Source organism: Molossus molossus, unplaced genomic scaffold, assembly GCF_014108415.1.
Source record: "Molossus molossus isolate mMolMol1 unplaced genomic scaffold, mMolMol1.p scaffold_m16_p_10, whole genome shotgun sequence".
Classification (NCBI taxonomy): Eukaryota; Metazoa; Chordata; class Mammalia; order Chiroptera; family Molossidae; genus Molossus; species Molossus molossus.
In genome coordinates this window covers 101,401,348-101,420,261 of record NW_023425345.1, presented here as the reverse complement: position 1 = coordinate 101,420,261, position 18,914 = coordinate 101,401,348, and the positions used below count along the sequence as shown (strand labels likewise).

The window sequence follows — 18,914 nt, the reverse complement described above, 5'->3', positions numbered from 1 at the left end:
CTAAGTCTTTTTTAGTAAACATTTAAGTTTTCTGTTCTTTTTCAGTTGTTAAGTTGTTTAATGAGTATGTTCGTACATATGATTTTGAATACTTATTTGAATATTTCACAGGGTAATGTGGAATTTTTAGGTCAACAGATATGCATTATTATTATTATTTTTAATCCTCACCTGAGGATATTTTTCTATTCATCATCAGATAGCGTGGGAGAAGGGTGGGGAACATTGGTGTAAGAGAGACATACCGACTGGTTGCCTCCCGCATGACCCAACCAGGGCCAGGGACAAACTGAAACTGAGGTAAGTGCCCTTGACTGGACTCGAACCCAGGACTCGTTGGTCTGCGGGCTGATGCTCTAACCGCTGAGCCAAACCTACCAGGGCAGTATGCATTATTTCTAAAACTGTTTATCATGTTGTCAAATTGTCCTTTAGAAATGTTATATCAGCCCTGGCCAGTTTAGCTCAGCGGTTGGAGCGTCGGCCTGCGGACCAGAGAGTCCCAGGTTCGGTTCCCACTAGGGGCATGTACAAAAAAATAATAAAATAAAAAAAGAAAGAAAGAAATGTTATATCAGCTTCAGTCCCCATTAGTAGATAAATACATATCCATTTCTCTACTCCCTAACAGATAAGCAAAAAACAGATTAATTATTGTTGGGTTAATTTGTATTTCTTAGAAGAATGCATTTGAACATTTTTAATATGGATATAGTTTGTCATTTTGTCTTTAGTTTTCTTTTCAGTGTTTTTCCCCTTCATATAAAAAATTTATTTATAATTTGTATGTGTTCAAAACTGCCAGCCATTTAAAAAAATGTCTCCCCCAATTTTGAAATTTTATGTTTCAGAGCTGTTCCTTTCCAAAGATAGCATACGTGGAATAAATTGATTTTCAGAATTTAGTAGGGTGACTTCTTTCAATTGTCTTCCTTTTTCCCACTAGGAAAGCAATCGAAGAACTGCTTAAAGAAGCAAAACGTGGGAAAACAAGAGCAGAAACAATGGGACCTATGGGTTGGTAAGTACTTGAGTAATCTTCCTTAAAACTTAAATATTAAAGAGAAAAGTCTTTTTTAGCAAATAGAGGAAATGTAAAACCATGGATATAGAGAAAATCACTCGAGGCAAATAGTAGAGAGGAATACTGCTGAGGGCCTGAAGCTGAGGAACTCTAATAACATGAAGAAATGGGCAAAGGCATGTATAGGAGAATGACTATCATGGTTTTATCATCCCTTTGGTTCCCAAATCCCCAAGAGATATACAGATACTACTGTGCCTAAAGGCACCTGTGTGAGAGTAATGTTAACAGTGTTCATTGTTCAAGAATTCTGTTTTAATTATAGTCATTAGTAAATTAAATTTTACTTTAAATTTTTTTAATTGTGAGTATTTTGATTATATGACAATTTAGCCATGTAGAACTTCAGTTTACCTTTGCAGTTGCTATGCAAAATAAAGTTGGTTTTGCCCTGGCTGGTTTGGCTCAGCAGTTAGAGTATCAGCCTGCAGACCGGAGAGACCCAGGTTTAGTTTCCGCTAAAGGGCACGTACCTCAGTTGCGGTTTGTACCCGGCCCTAGTTGGGGTCATGTGGGTGGCAACCACTTGTGTGTCTCTCTCACATTGATGTTTCTCTTTCTCTCCTTCCCCCCCCCCCCATCTGAAGATAAATGCAAGAATGTCCTCAGGTGAGGATAAAAATAAATAAACAAACAAAATAAAACTGGTTAAAAGTTAGTAATATAAACAAAGAAAAAATTTAGCCCTAAGAATCAAGTCTGCTCTTTTAAGCATTACTTTAGCAGTAGCATTTGCATTCAATAAATACGCTGATTTTAGATCTCTTATCTACGATTTAAAATTTACTATGATAGAGTACTGTGAGCCATTAAAGAGTAAAATATAAATCAGAATTCCTGTCAAGATGGCAGAGCAGGTAAAGGCTGTGCTTGCCACCTCTCATGCACACCAAAATTACAACTAAAATGCAGAACAACCATCATTAAGAACAATCTGAAGACTAGTTGAACAGAAGTCTAAAAATTAAGGATATACAGAAGAAACAACATGGAGACTGGTAGGAGGAATGGACACACGTAACTGGCAGGCCCCACAGCCGTGATGTGGCCACTAAGAAACAGGCAGGATATCTTTGCTGTGGAGGTGCCCCCTGAGGAGTGAGTGGGCCCAGGTGTTCTCACTGACAGACTCACTCTATGCTCTTATACTGGGGCAGCAGCTGAAAAAGTGCCAGGGACATATGGGGAGGAATTAAATTGTCTGGCTTCAGGGTGAGGGCTGGAGGGGCAGCTTTCTCCCAGGCAGAAATGCAGGCAAACACATTTTTCTTTTTTGAGCCCTTCCCCCACAGAGCCTACAAACACGGGTGGGCTCCAAGTCTCAGTCTCCATCAGCCTGACTGACACAGTCACCTAGTGATTCCCTGAGACCCCACCCCACACAACTTGCAGGCTTCCTCAAACCGCTTCCAGTGGCTTTTCCATACAAATATCTAATCTCAGCTCACTCTGGGACTTTCCTAAAATGTCTCAAAGGTTCACAAACCCCAAATAAGCAACAGTTGGCCTCAGCTGTAAGCAGCCCCATAATTGGCAGTAGTGGCAGTTGGCCTTGGTTTCCAGCTTAGCCTCTCCCGGGTTACCTTCAAGCCCAGTAAGTGACAACCTTCTACAGATCACTTTATAGCTCATACCAGGTGGCCCAGGCCAGGCATAGGCAGCAGCTGACCTTGGCCTGTATCAGAGCCCCTCCCACAAGGACCCAGAAATAACACACCTGGTGGTCAGCTTCAGACTATACCAGAGTACCATCCAACCACCTCTACAAACCACATACTCCATACCCAGAGGACAGACTCAACAGGCACAAAAGCCCCCCTCAAGTGACTCCTGCTTCATGGTGTCAGCCACTGCACAACACCACCTCCACTGTAATCGTGGTCATTCCTCACAGCCAATCAACCTGAAGGTCATTCCCTCTTATCGATGTTCCAATAGCAATCAAGTCTCAACTACAGCAGGAGGGGACACACAACCACATAAGGAACACACCTGGAGCACCCTACTCATGTAATCAGGGAGACTGCATCCCCTGGGCCCCACAGGGCACCTAGTACGTATGGCCACTCTGCCAAGACCAGAAGACATAGCAGATCTACGTAATACATAGAAACAAATAGGGAGTCACCCAAAATGAGGAGACAAAGAAACATGTCCTAAATGAAAGAACAGAACAAAACTCTAGAAAAAGAACTAAGCAAAATGGAGACAAGCATTCTACTAGATGCAGAGTTCAAAACACTGGTTATAGGATGCTCAGTGAACTTAGGGGAAGAGTGTATAAACTCATTGAGAACTTTACTAAAAAGATAGGAAACATAAAAATGGATGTAGAAAACATAAAAAAGAACCAGTCAGAAATGAAGGATACACTATCTGAAATGAAGAATACATTACAGGCAATAGTAGAGTAGATGAAGCAGAGAATCAAATCAGCAACTTGGGAGATAAGAAAGCAGAGAACACGCAATCATAACAACCAAAAGAAAAAGAATGTTAAAAAATGAGGATAGTTTAAGGGGCCTCTGGGTAGCATCAAGCATACTATCATTCACATCATAGGAGTACCAGAAGGAGTAGAAAACGGGAATTAAACCTCATGAAAGAAATAATGAGAGAAAACTTTCCTAGCCTGGCAAAGAAATAAGACATACAAGACAAACCCAAAGAGGCTTAACCAAGATATATCATAATTAAAATGTCAAAGTTTAAAGACAGAGAGAATCTTAAAAGTAGCAAGAGAGCTCCCATAAGACTGTTTGCTGACTTCTCAACAGAAACTTTGCAGGCCAGAAGGGGTTAGCATGAAATACTTCAAATTGTTGGAAAGAAAGGACCTATAACCTATATTACTCTACCCAGCAAAGTATCATTGAGAATGAAGAAGAAAGAGCATTCCAGATAAGAAGCAAAAGTTGTTCATCACCACCAAACCAGTATTACAAGAAATGTTAAAGAGACTTCTTTAAAGAAGAAAAAATAAGATAAAAAACATGAATAATAAAATGGTAATAACTACATAATGTAGTTCTTGATGAGGAGACAATCTAAAAATGGACAAAACATTTGAGTAATCACTTCATCAAAAATGATATGATTGGTCAATAAGCATATGAAAATATTATCAAATCACTAGTTATCAGGAAAAAGCAAATTAAAATGACAGCCACTATAACACATGTACTAGAATGGCTAAAATAAAAAACTTCCAGTACTAAATAAAGGTGAGGATATAGAACAACTAATTAGTGGAAATGTGAAATTGTACAGACACTTCAAAAAACAGTTGACAGTTTCTTACATACATATAGAATTCTTCTAACCAATTACCACAGAATTGAAAATTTAAGCCCATATGAAAATCTGTACTATAATGTTCATAGCTTAGCCCAAATACTCATTAGTTTATTAATGGATAAACAAATTGTTGTTGTACCCATACTTTCACCACCACTCAGTAGGTAAAAGGAAAAGAACTACTAATGCTCATTGCATGGATGAATTGCAAAAGCATTGTGCTAAGTGAAAGAAGCCACACACAAAACATCACACAGATTCCATTTATTTATATGACATTTTAGGAAAGCCAGAATGGATCATTGTTTACCAGGAGGTGGGGTGGAAGGAAGGGATTTACTGCAGAACTTTTACAGATCAATACATTCTATATCTTAATTTTTGTTGTAATTACATAACTTCATACATCTATCCAAACTTGTAACACTATTTATTTAAAAAGATAAAGTTTATTCTGTATAAATTATACCTCGGTAAATCTGGTTAAAAAGAAAAGAATGTCATCATTTTACCATTCCTAATGATAGAATGAATCTAAGTAAAGGTCATCAATGGCTGTTAAATCTATCAGATGAAAAATTGGTAGGGAAGTTCCTGATAACTGGGTCAGTCTGACAACACCTGAACTCATTGATCAGTGTTTGCATCACAATAGGAAGAGCATACTGCCACTCAAGCCATCCTTGTCTAAAAATTGAATTTGAATCTGGTCAAGCCTCCAGTTAGAACTACTGCTTTGCAGGAAATCCAGAGGACAGAGGAACATGTTAAATGGCACGATAGGGATAAAATCACAAAAATCCAAAATGTGGGGAATTCTACAGAACAGACAACCTAGTGTCTAACAACTGAATTGCAAGGAGAAGAGAAGGAGGAGGAGCATTTGAGACGCATCATGTAAAATGTGTAGCATGTTAGAATCCTTATCCAAACTAACAATTAAGGGTATTTGATAGTATTTAGGAATTAATGTTGATTTTTTTTTTTTAATATGTGAAAATGATATTGCTGTTACTTTATTTTTAAGAAGCTATCACTTTTTAGATATTAATTCTGATGTATTTATGGATGAAGTGATAATGAAATAATCCAGTGTGAGTCAGTCTGTATGTAACACAGATTCAACAAAATACCTACTTGGAAGGATGGTTGTAAAACTGGTGAGATAATATGTCTGAAAACACTCAGCATGGTTCCTGGTATGGAGCAATCAATGTATGTCAGTTAAATCTGCTCTTATCTTCTTTCCAGTACTTCTCTGTCATTTACTGAGATAAGCTGCCTCTGCTAATGGAAATCATGTTAGTATAAACTTTGTTAGAGTCAGGCTGCTTTGGTTTTTGGTGTAAGGCAGGGCCTTCATCAGGTTGACATTAGTCATTGATCCAATGTAAAGAATTAGCATAGAGTTAAATAATAAATTCAGATGACTTGACAAGTGAATAAGAAAATATCAGTCAGAATTCTTGCTACCTAAAGAGTGTTCAAGAAGACCAGTTGTTTCTAGGCAGCTGGAAGTCATTCATTCTGACCATCTTAGTGCCACTTATGGCGTAGTAGAACTTTCTGGTAGTAAAATAACTAGTTTATCAATGTCAGCTTTGTGCCCCCTTGGGAGAGTTACCATATGCACAAGCCATCTTAAGATTTATGGAAGTGTTGCTATCTCTTTGGTTATCATATCAGTTAGGTTGGCACTTCCACAAAGTTATCGAGGACCCAGGTTCCTTCCAGTTTCCAAATCTCCCGACTATAGAATGTCATTCTTTTCATGTGGTCTAATAAAGTAGCAGCCATGAAATTCACATTTCAGTTAGCAGAAAGGAAGAAGAGAAGGAAAGCATGTCCCCTTCCCTTAAGGACACTTCCCAGAAGTTGTGTGCAGCATTTTTACATATACCCCAATGGCCAGAATTTATAGTTCCATATCTACACCTAGCTACAAGGCCAGAAATGTAGTCTTTTTTCTCAGGCAGTCATGTGCCAGATAAATATCTAGGGTGCTTTTACTACAGAAGAGTGGAAGAACAGATATTGGGTCACAGCTAGTAGCCTCTTCGCATGAAAGAGGGAGAACACGCTGAAAAGGAGGTAAAAGATGGCAGAGAAATGAAGGTATTCCAGAGTTATAAGATAGGTGCTGGGAGAACAGGATGTGAAACTTACATTTTCCTATTAGTGTACAAGACAAGAAATCCAGAAATCCTATTGATATTGTTAGTTTTCTCAATCGTCTTTTTTTTTTTTTTATCCTCACTGGAACATATTTTTCTATTGACTTTCAGATAGAGTGGGAGGGAGGGAGAGAGAGAGAAACATCAGTATGAGAGACACTGATTGTTTGCCTCCCGCATGACTCTGACCAGGGCCAGGAACTGAACCGCAACCCAGGTACATGCCCTTGACCAGAAATCAAACCCGTGACTCTTTGGTCCATGGGACGAAGCTCTAACCACTGAGCAAAACTGGCCAGGGCTCAATCGTCTTTTAACAATGGTCCTCAAACCTTTTGGTTTTAGGAATCTTTACACTCTTAAAATTTACTGAGGATTCCAAAGAAATTTTTTTATGTGGGTTACATCTGTCTGTATTTACTGTTATAAATTAAAATTGAGCAATTATTAAAGTATTAATTTATTTTAAAAATTAATAAACTCATCCCATAATTAAGGTAACTATTTGTGAAAAAATATATATTGAGTAGAGTGGCATTGTTTAGTGTTTTTGCAAACCTTTTTAATGCCTGGCTTATAAAAGACACCTGGAATTTCATACCTGCTTCTGCATTCAATCTGTTGTAATAGGTTATTTTGGTTGAAGTAGATGAAGAAAATCTGACCTCACACAAATAGGTCTTTGGAAAAAGAAGAAGTATTTTAATAGCCTTTTTAGAAAATTGTGGTATTCTTTAACACTACATCAGAACTTTGCAAGTAACCTCAGCAAGGGGTAGTTTCTTTTTTTATTTACTGATTGCTTTTAGAGAGAAAGAGAAACATCGATTTTTGTTCCACTTATCTATGCATTCATTGGTTGATTCTTTAATGTGCCCTGACCGGGGATCAAACCCACAAAATTGACATATCAGGATGGCACTTTAACCAGCTGAGCTATCTGGCCAGGGCAAGTGGTAGTTCCTTAACATTCTTTTCAATAATGTGAACTTTTCATATTCTATTAGAATAAAATTCCTTGGTCTACCTTGTACTTTGACTGGATCTTCTACTCATGCCTGATTTGGTAACATCATGAACTGATCAACTGGAAAATACTGGTTAAACGAGTTATGATATTGACACATTTCATTATAGAATATTTTTAAAAAACACATTCGTAAATATCACCACTAATCTCATCAGAAAAATCTTTTAAGTGTTGGGAACCAATTAGGTTGATAATTTTCCAGAAGTCTGATTTTCTTTCACTAGAAAACTCTAGTTTTATAATTGGCAATAAATACTGAGTTGTTTTAGTCCAGCACACCCTAAATGATGTGGGCTCTAACAGGTCTGACCCAAGACAACCATGACTTGCTTTTGCTTCCTGGTGCTGGTACAAAAAACATCTTCCCCATTGTGCTCATTTAGAGAGAACACCTGGTTGTCTGTCTGTTTAAATGTGTGTGTATAAATAAAAACTTAATTACTAATCCATTGGTTCTCAAACTTACTTGCACATTTGAAATCGTCTGGGAAACCTTCAAATATACGTGTCTGTGTCCCACCATCAAAGATTATTAGTTTGAGTATGGCCTGAGCTTTGGAGTTTTAAAAAGATACCCAGGTGATTCTAAAGTGCACACAAGTTTGGCCCAGTCAGTGTGCTCAGTGGTTGAGCGTCATCCCAGGCAACAAGAGGTCACCGATTCAATTCCCCGTCAGGGCACATGCCCAGGTTGTGGGCCTGATCCCCAGTGTGGGGGCATGCAGAAGGCGGCCAATCGATGTTCTCTCTCATCGATGTTTCCATCTCTCTCTCCCTCTGTCTTCTGCTCTCTCTAAAATCAATAAAGAAAAAAAATGTTTTAAGTGTACACAAGTTTGAAAATCTCTATACTAATCCCTATTTATTAAAAAGAATGATACCAACCTGCTTTGCAGACTTCAGAGCATCCCCACATCTCTCCCAGGTCAGACAGCCTGACTGCATCTAGTGGCCAGGGATCCAGTCATGGGTGTCCCCAGCCCATCCCTGTCAAGTGGACCTCCTTGGACAGATCTATAAGAAGTAGACAATTTGTTGCTTACTAGCATGTCTGTTTTTCTAAGCATCTAGAAGACTTTTATATTTGCTTTAAAATAGAACTAGAGTGAGTGACATTACTTTTTCCTCTTGGATATTCCATAAAATTATCTCAGTGAGTTAGTTGAGTTGTTTCCAGAAAGAAATTGCTGAACTAAAGAAAATGCAAATGCTATTTTTTTTCTTAATCCTCACCCAAAGACATTTTTGCATCTATCTTCAGATAGAGCGGGAGGGAGAAAGGGAGGAAGAGAGAGAGAAACATCTACTTGAGAAAGACACATCGAGTGGTTGCCACCCACATGACCCCAACTGGGGCCGGGGACAAACTGCAACCAAGGTATGTGCCCTTAGCAGGAACTGAACCCGGGACTCTCTGGTCCGCAGGCCAACGGTCCAACCACTGAGCCAAACTGGCCAGTGCACAGGTGCTGTTTTTATTTTGTAAAGAAAAAGACCAGCTCTGGCCGGTTTGGCTCAGCGCTTAGAGCATCAGCCCGCAGACCAATGAGTCTCGGGTTTGATTTCGGTCAAAGGCACATACCTTGGTTGTGGTTCATCCCTGGCCCTGGTTGGGTCATGCGGGAGGCAACCAGTTGATGTGGCTGTGTCACATTGATGTTTCTCTCTGTCTCTCTCTCTTTGTCCCTGCCACTCGGTCTGATGATAGAATTTTTTTTAAAAAAGACCATTTGGTGCTCTATACTTCTTGAATGTATTTCAGCAGAAGAATCTCTTTAGAAATGTTCTTGACAGAGGCCTCGGAGAAGGCATATGCCTGGGTTGTGGACTTGATCCCCAGGAGGGGGTGTGCAGGAGGCAGCCAATCGATGTTTTTCTCTCTCCCTTCTTCCCTCTAGAAAATGAGTAAAAACATATTAAAAAAGAATATGGGACCCAAAGAGGTTCCTAAGTCCCAGCTAGCCAACTGCTGATGGGGCTAGAAGTTCACTTCCTTGTCTCTAGCTATACATTACCTCTCTTCTGTAGAACATCAAAACATCACCAATGCTTCCTGCTCCTGCTCCTGCTTCCCACATTCTTTTCATATCTAGTTCTGAAAGTGCATCAGAGAGCCTAGAATGTGTTTCCACTGGATCACGTAGCTGTGTGCTATGGAGGGAGCAGGAGGCTAAGGACATAACCCATCGTCTATCCCAGCACACCACTGTGTGCATATCTGCTTCTGAACTTCATCTTCCCATAGCTGCTTTCCTCTTGGTAGTCCCCTGAAGAGCATAAATGCAGAGTCAGAGAGTCTGGTGTTTATCTTTACTGCAGGACCTAGCATAATGCCTTACATATGGAAGATTCTCAGATTTATAAAAATAAATATAGCTGTGTGCATCTATGTCAACTATTTCTCATTACTCTTAGATGTAGTGTTACAGACAGACTACACTGAAAAACCTCTTGTGGGTCTCAGGACTGTTGTATGCAGAGTAATTAAGGATTAACAGTTTAGTAATGGGGATCATAACTATAAAAGAATTTCTCATGTGGCCACACGCTGAGGCATTTGATTGCCAAATTATAAACTGTAGGCCCTGAGTGGTTATGGTAATTATGGCAGCATCAAACAACAAAGGGAGCTGTGATCAACCACAGCTTTAGGATTTAAAATAGTGCCCTTTGTTTCATGGCGTGTTGGAAGCATAATTGGACTTGTTGTACCGGTGTTATTTTAAACTTACATCCATGAGAGTGCACAGATATGTACCAAATGGAAGATAAAATGCTACCTGCTGCTGTGGGGATGAGTTTGGCTGTAGATAAAGGAATGAATTGGGATGCATTGCCTGGAACCTTTCTTCCAAGATCCCAGGGCCTCTCTTTCCCTAACCGTAAAAATAAGAACCATAATTTCCCACTGCCTGTTGTACTTCCTAAACAGCAAAATCAGTTCACATGTGTTGGGGAGTTCTCTGCCTTTGCCCTTGTTTGAGGGCTTGTGAAGAGCCAGCTGTTCTTAGCCGGCTTGACACTACATGCAGATCTGCTTCTCAGTCCTGTCCTAGATGGAGAAGCCTCACTACACACGTGCTGAGGGGCTTTGCACCTGCGGTTTCTTTCCCTACCTGCTCTAGTGATTGGCTACCTGATTGGACTGCAGGTGCCTTCTGCTCCTCCTGACCCATGGGATAGTGCCGGGGGGGTGGGCTCTAGAGTCATTCCCTGGGTTCCAGTTCCAGCTTCACGTCCTATGATTAGAGAAATGAAATGAGTGACATTGGTAATGTCATAGCACAGAGTGACTGCCTTTTTTTTTTTCTTTTTCTTTTTTTTAATCCTCACCCGAGGATATTTTTCTATTTATCTTCAGATAGAGTGGGAGGAAGAGAGAGAGAGGGAGAAACATCAGTGTGAGAGAGACACATCAACTGGTTGCCCCTGGCACGACCCCGACCAGGGCCAGGGACGAACCACTACTGAGGTATGTGCCCTTGGCCAGAATCGAACCCATGATTCATTGGGCCGCTGGCAGATGCTCTAACCGCTGAGCCAAACTTGCCAGGACGATTGCTTCTTAAGTGTTAGCATCACCGTTGTTATTCTGCTGGCTAGTGATCACATGTCACTGCTGGATGGATCCTATCGTGAAACTGCTTTGGGAACCCAGAGTGGCAGGTCTAAATCTATAGGGTGTCACCTCCATCCTAAAGCAGTAGAGAGAAAAAGTGTTAAAATCTGAAAAAAAAATTACATTTGTCTTCCCCGGTTTGTTACACAGTATATTATTTTCCGTAAGTCAAGTATGATAACTGCAGGAGGAAAGTGCCTTATTTTTGCAAATTATGTTCTACAGCATGCCTACTTAAAAAAAAAAAAAAAAAGATGAAAAGCTTACAGTCCTACCTAGCCTCAATCAATGTTAGTCTCTCCTGGCAGATTCTGTAGAAATCTACCTCTCCTGTGGTGTGCAGAACCCTTCAGCGCAAATTCTGAGATGACAGCTTTGAAAGTGAGGGAAGGACTTCACTTTTAAAGTTTAACATGGAATGTTGGCTCTTTAGTCTGATGGTGCTGTCCAGGGTACTTTCTAGAGCAGTTTAACCAGTCTCATTATATTTAGAGTTTTATATCAGTTTATGTTGTCAGCACCTTAAGTCTGGCTCTTCCCACATGAACTAGTATAACTTTCTAAAACCAAAAATAAAAATAACTTTTTGGGGTGAGAAAGTCAACATTTTGTGTGTCAGAGCTACAAACAGGAAAACAGCCGCCCTGTCCCTGTGGCCTTCAGTCCCCCACCCCAGAACACCTTCGGACATTGCCCATGATAGACACAACAGACACATCAAGCAGCCATGGCCTGTGCCCTTACTGTGGGGTTCAGGGTTTCACCTAATGCTGGTGTGAAAAGGTCTGTAGAACAGTTGAGTTTGGTGCTCATTAATGCTAGATACTCATCTAATGCTGGCTTGTCTTGTCATCTCAAATACAGAAGAAAATGGCACTAAGAAAGAGCTGAGAAACGAGAAGACAGAGGAATCAATGAAATTAAGTCATGTCCTGACATGATGAATGAGAACAGAGTAATTTTCTGAAGGGTGAACATAAGGAACAGAACAGAGAATCTTAAATCTGGAAGGGACCATGTACTTACTTCAACCTTTAGTTTCATATCTAAGTATCATCTGTGAACAGAGTTTAAAAACATTAGGAAATACAAGTTATAAGCTCAGAAGTAACACCCAGTTCCCATTGACCTTGCTATCCATGGAGAATTGAAATAGCCTGGAAAGTGAAACTTCCCTGATACAGAAATCGAATCATTGTAAATACTAAAACTTTTAACTTTTAGCTATTTTTATGAACATTAAAATGTCTCAACTTTTTCTTGATGGTTTTTTTTTTCTTTTTTTATATTTTTTTTAAGAAACACCAGATCTTCTCTTCTGTTCTTGATTCACTTATTATCCCAGGTGATTTGAAACTAGGATATTCTCTTGAGTAGCCGTTGTGAAAAATCCCTGGTATATTAATTTATTTGAGCGCTATATATATTTTTCATGAATAGAGAAGGAATAATGATAATGTAGATCTATAGTTCCTTGTTTAAAACCCTTGGATCCAGATTACCTTCTAAATGTAGGTATGAATTTCACACTTTAGAAAGGAACTGGAGCACATGTGGTGTCACCACAGGTTCCCCCAGTGATTCTGGCTCGACACACTATCATTTCTTCAGCAAAACGTATGAATGCCTTTCCTAAATGGGACAAAGACTACATAGAAATATTTGTCAGTATTTGCTGCCAAAAGATTTGTTTTAGTGTCATAAAAAGAACTTGATTTTCAGAGGGTTTTACACTTTTTTTTTTCCTTTTAATCCTCACCCGAAGATATTTTAGAGGATTTTAAATTTGGGAGTTGTGGATAAGAAATGATAGACCCATAGGTAACATGTATTGAAGATTTACTGTATGCCAAGGCACTGTGCTAAATGCTTTATGTATTATCTCATTAAAACCTCACAATAGCCCTGGCTAGTTTGGCTCAGCGGTTAGAGCGTCGGCCTGCGGTCCGGAGAGACCCGGGTTCAGTTCCCGCTAAGGGCACGTACTTCGGTTGCAGTTTGTCCCCGGCCCTGGTTGGTCGTGCGGGTGGCAGCCACTCGATGTGTCCCTTCACGTCGATGTTTCTCTCTCTCTCTCCTTTCCTCTCTCTCCCTCCCACTCTATCTGTACAAAAAATGGAAAAATATATCCTCGGGTGAGGATAAAAAAAAAAAACAAAACTCACAATAGCTTAACAAAGTAAATATTTCTGACTCCCATTTACAAATGGGCAAAACTGAGTTACAGAGGAGTTAAGTAACTTGCCCATAGTCAGACAGCTAACTAAGTAGTAGAGGTTGGATATGCACCAAAGCTAACATCTACTGAGTGCTAGTTATTAATCAGGTATTATTCTAAGCACTTGACATGTTCTCATTTGATCTCATACTGACTTTAAGATAGTCACTATTATTACCCCCATTTAACTGATAAGAGGCAACAGGGACGTTATGTAGTACATCTCACATTCAGTTTGATAGGCGGGATGAAACCAGAATGTGTGCTCGGCTAGTGCACTGTGTTGTCTGAGTTCACAGCAATAAAACAGCGCGCTGTGGGATTCAGCAAAATTAATTACCATGTTAAGGCCAATGTGATTTCCTCAAACATCAGCATTGATGTTACTCTCCTTATATTTTAATACATATAGTAAAGAGTTTGTAATTACACAGAATCATTTACTACATGTACCTTCACAACTGCTTGCGACTACCCCTTCTCCCATTGTCCTGCCTTATTTGTTAATAGTTCGAATGAGCACTTGTCATCATTATTAAGATGTGTCCTGGCATGTTTGGGAGAAGTCCCTTTTGAAGCCTCCCTACTCCTGCCCTAAAGAAAATCGGTTCTCTGTAAGCCATCCTTGACTTTTCACCTTGAATAGAATGCCAGGCATATGCAATATTAAAAATGTCATCTGATGTTTAAAAAAAGATGTAAATGCCAGTGTTTTTGTGGATATTCTGGAAAACTATCTCATTCTCTGAGCAGCTCTTTTGGTCACTCTATTGAGAGTAAGAAGCATGTCTCCTGACAGCCCTCACTCTATGAACTCCATCGTTCTCTAACGGAATGGGAGCTTTGTTCATCTCGGCTGAGCAAGAGGTGTTAAAGGTGATCTCAGCCTGGCCCGTGTGGCTCAGTGGATTGAGCATTGTACCATGAACTGAGAGGTTCCAGTTCCATTCCCAGTCGGGGCACAGGACCCGGTTGCGGGCTCGATCCCCAGTGTGGGGCATGCAGGAGGCAGTCAATGGATGTGTCTCTCTCACATCGATGTTTCTATCTCTCCCTCTCCCTCTAAAAAATCAATTTAAAAAAAGATGATGATCTCACATGCAAGATAGCAAAATGTAGTGGAATTCACCAGGAGTTACAAAGGCTTTATTTTAAGATCCTGGATTATTATTCCACTTGGCAATATCATTTTTCCTCATTTGTTTAATCTAGAGAAAAACTGACTAGTTATACCAGCACTGAGATGGACCACTCTAGTGAAATGCCCCAGATTCTTCTGTTTCTAGCTTTATATATCCAAGAGATGTATGTGGGCCACAGTTGGCAGAGGGGCACTGGCATTTTATATTTTGCGTTCAAGCATAGTGTTTCCTGCAGGTAGCCGTGTTGTGCTGCTCTGTGACACAGTGTGTCATACTCTTATGAATCTTTGCTGAGTTGGCAATTGCAGTGGTTCAAGTTTCGTCACCAACACAATACCTGGACTCAGTGATGCCCTCTGAAGCCACTGAAGTCAGAGCTCGGCCTGCCCTCTTGTCACACGCTGTCTTGTTGCACAGAGCGCCCAAAGCTGGGTACCTCCAGGAGACAGAAATGGCTTTGCCTTGCTGTGACTGAGGCAGCTGGTGCTGGTGTGCTTTTGCTGCAAGCTCAGTGAACCCTACAGGGACCGAATAGTTATGTCCCCCCAGTACTTGCAGACCTGTTTTTCTTTGCTCTTCAATATCGCCTTTGCTCTTTGCTTCTCATCTCATTCACCGTGGCTTCTAAACTCCAGAGCTAAAACACAACACCCCCCCCAAATTCCCAGTGTCATCACTACTTCTAAATGTTCCCATTGCTCCCACTGCACTCCCTTGTCCCTTTCTCTCTACGTTGTCTTCTAGCTCCTTCTGTTCTAGTTCATTCCCCTGCCACTTTTCCTGGCCTGAGCATGAACCACGCCCAGCATGTTGGGTGTCTACACCATCTCTGATTCTCCGATGTTTCCCTGTCTGTGCAGGCTTAAGAGCTTAATATTTGCAGCAGGAGGCATTTTCGTCTTCTTTTACTTCCAGATTCAGTGCCGTGCTGGTTGCTGAGGTGGCCTGACCTCCCCATAGGTGACACTAGGCTGATGATTGCTTTTATTTCACTTACAGTCACAGACTACAAAATCACTACAGTGGGGTGCTGGTGGGTGGTTTAGAAGTATTGTGTAGGATTTTCTTTAAATCAAAGTTTGATATAGAGATGGAGATTATAGAATCCTACATTCATTTTGTTTAATACTAGCCAGGCTGATATTGGGAATCAGTATCTACCTAAAATTAGTTCATCATATGGCAGACGGTGCAAGGCCAGAGAAATGTGCAGGGTTTTTTGTGTGGGGTTTTCTTTTCCAAAATGATAGATTTGCCACACCTGAAAAACAAATATGGTATATAAGTATAATTCAGCATATTAATTAACAGTTTAATTAGTTACATTCTCCCTCCTGGGTAACGTTGAATCATGAAGCTACTCAGACATACACGGCACAGAAATGCACCCAGAGGGTGGGCGTGTGGTCAGTGGATTGAGTGTCAACCCATGCACCAATTAAAAAAACAAACAAAAAATTATTGTATTTTAATGGATTTTTTAAAATTGATTTTAGAGAGAGAGGAATGGAGGGCAAGAGAGATAGAAATATCAATGAAAGAGAAACATCGATCAGTTGCCTCCTGCACACCCCCACTGGGGATCGAGCCCACAACCTGAGCATGTGCCCTGACCAGGAATTAAACTGGTACCTCTCAGTCCATGGGACGATGCTCAACCAACTGAGCCACATCATCGGTTGGGCTGGATTCTTTTATTTAATTGATTTTATTTGGGTGACATTGGTTGTTTTTATGGATTTTTTAAGGCAATTTTTATTTCTAGAGTAGACAGATCATTTCACTCCAATATTCAAGATTTAGCAGGACATACTTTTTTTTCCCTTAAAGAGGGACTTAATTTTACTCTGGTAATTAAAAACAAGCCACAGTATATTTCACTCAAAACACAGATTGTAGTCAAATCGGGTATTTATTGTTTAAGGAGAAAATATTAGATGGTTCAGTTAATTTGCACTGCAGTCAATACTTGTACATGCATAGCAGTAGAAAAGTTAGTCCCAGTGAGGAAGAAAGAATGAACGTGTTCAGATGAGGTCCAGCCAGTTGGCCTCAGGAATTCCAAGTACCCTGCTTTCCCCCTTGTACTCAGAGTTTACACTAGGTGGCATGCAAGGAAAGCTGAACAGGTTCAGAAACTTGGTTCTGTGGATACGCAATTCTTTGGCATCAGCCATGCTCATGGGCTCAGCTCTGGAGTCAGCTATTTGATTTGTGATTGTTTTCTTTCCTCCTCACCCCCAGGATGAAATGTCCTCTTGCTGGCACCAATAAAAGATTTCTCATTAACACAATTAAGAACACGCTCCCATCCAATAAAGAGCAAGACCATGAACAAAAAGAGGATGCTAAGGAACCTGAGAAGAGCCAGAACCAGAAAGAAGAAAGCCGGAAGAAGCACAGAGCCCACCCTTACAAGCACGGCTTCCGAGCTCGAGGCTCCGTCAGCCATTCTCCACCGAGGAAGCGGAGCAGCCAGGACAAGTATGAGAAGCGGTCAAACAAGCGATGAGGCAGCGACGACAAATACACACGACTGTCCCCAGTCACAGTGCTATTACATGTGGGAGGCTGGGATGTGCAGAGAAGGTTATTGAGGACATACCCTGAGCTGGCAGAGCAAACACCTAAGAGCAGTTTTTACAGTAGGTCCTTTGTCATTGTCGCAAGCAGGAAATGACCTAGAAACTCTTCAAATAAATTAGTACAAAGAAACTTGCTCTGAAGATGTCTTGGCAAGTTCAAGTTACTTCCTCAGTGTAGTATGCACACGCATTGTTTCTATTCTGTCTTGTTTAGGAATGGGTTCCAAAACAAATCTAGAACATAAAGGGGTGCAGAGATTGTTAGAACTAGTTCCAGTTTTCTAGATGTGCTGCAACTGTAGTCATTGCTCAGAATTTCTCAAAAAAGGAAATACTTGTAAATCCTATACGTTACCTTTTGAGGTGACAAATTTAAAATTTAGAAATCATATTTAAGAAAAGTTGTAGCTTTCCAAGGGTTGGGAATTTACCAAGAAATTCTTTGATAACTCTGCATTTGTTTTCCTTTAAGTGAACAATGTGGGAGACCCTCAAACTGGCTTTGAATTTAGTGCTCCGTCAGTGAGCAGAGACTAAATATGGGCTCTGCTGTCCCTTTTGTAGTCTCAGACTCATTCCCAAGACAGAACAGTTTTCTATACTTAATTTTTTTCTGAATATGTAAGTTTTAAGTGGTGCTTTAAAAATAATTCAAAAGTTAAAATGGATATTATTTTAATGCTGTCTTATTTAGCTAAAGACCTATGATAACCACTCTTAGGATAGTTGTTGCAAAAATCTTAATTTTAAATAAAAATGTGTTTACAATGTGTTTTTTGTTGTTGTTTTAATTATCACTGTGACTGTTTTGACATACAATTACAAACCTTCAAACCTGTATTCTTCCTTTTGTACTCAGGAAAATTTCACCAAGCACCCTGTTTCCTCGTCTACAAAAGGAAGAAGAATCTGTCTTTCTGTGCCCCTCCCCAGTTTTCCAAAGCGGCTGAGCTTATGCCTGGCTGCTCCCAGATAATCACTCTGCCACAGCCCTGCTCCCTGCTTCCTGGCAGCCAATAAAAGCCCTTTCTAAAAGCTAGAAAGGAGCACATCCGAAAAGTTTGCTTCGGAGTGTTTATAGAAAAACCAGAATAGACTGTACTGCTCCCCCCACCAAGCTGCTCTGCCACACCCTCGGTCTGCTCTGAGCTACAGGCCCAGGATGAAGAACCCAGAGACTTCTCTCCATCCACCTCTTTCACCCGAAACCCGGGGTCTCGTCCTGTCACTCACAAAAGGAATATGTGTGTTCCTTGGTTCACATGACTTTATCCAAATTTAAGTATGCATTAGCCTATATTGTATTAAGTTTGAAACATTTTATATTTAAATATTTATCAGAAATAGAGTCATGAAGATTTTTAATTTTTTCATTATAATTAAGTAAAATAAAGTTGAGTCATTTGGCTATGCACTCTGTGTTAAGAGCAAACTGGCAAGTTCATTGTTCTTTAAAAGGGGATGATTTTAATGAGCATATGTGTACACTCAAAAGTAAAGGAAGCTCGCCCTGGCCGGTTTGGCTCAGCGGTCGAGTGTTGGCCTGCGGACCAGAGAGTCCCGGGTTCGGTTCCTGCTAGGGGCACGTACCATCAAAAAAAAAAAGTAAAGGAAGCTCTTTATCCCAATCATGCTTACCTTTCTTACATATTGTGTTAAACGATGAGTGTTCTACAAATTATCTTCCCTTTAAAGCAGCTCTGTTCCACTTCTGTCTTTAAAACCTTCATCGGGGTAACCACGGTTTCCTATATATAAATGTTAA

General features: G+C 40.3%; 1 protein-coding gene across 1 annotated transcript in view; it reads left to right on the top strand.

The window, feature by feature from the left end:
• LOC118624634 (protein POLR1D) overlaps positions 1 to 17,880 on the top strand; it is a 43,212-nt gene extending 25,332 nt beyond the window's left edge. Inside the window, exons 2-3 of the mRNA XM_036253043.1 lie at positions 947 to 1,021; positions 16,809 to 17,880. Of these exons, the coding sequence (XP_036108936.1) occupies positions 947 to 1,021; positions 16,809 to 17,076 (343 nt within the window). The 3' untranslated portion in view covers positions 17,077 to 17,880. The remainder of the gene's footprint in view (positions 1 to 946; positions 1,022 to 16,808) is intronic.
• The last annotated feature ends 1,034 nt before the right edge of the window (positions 17,881 to 18,914 follow it).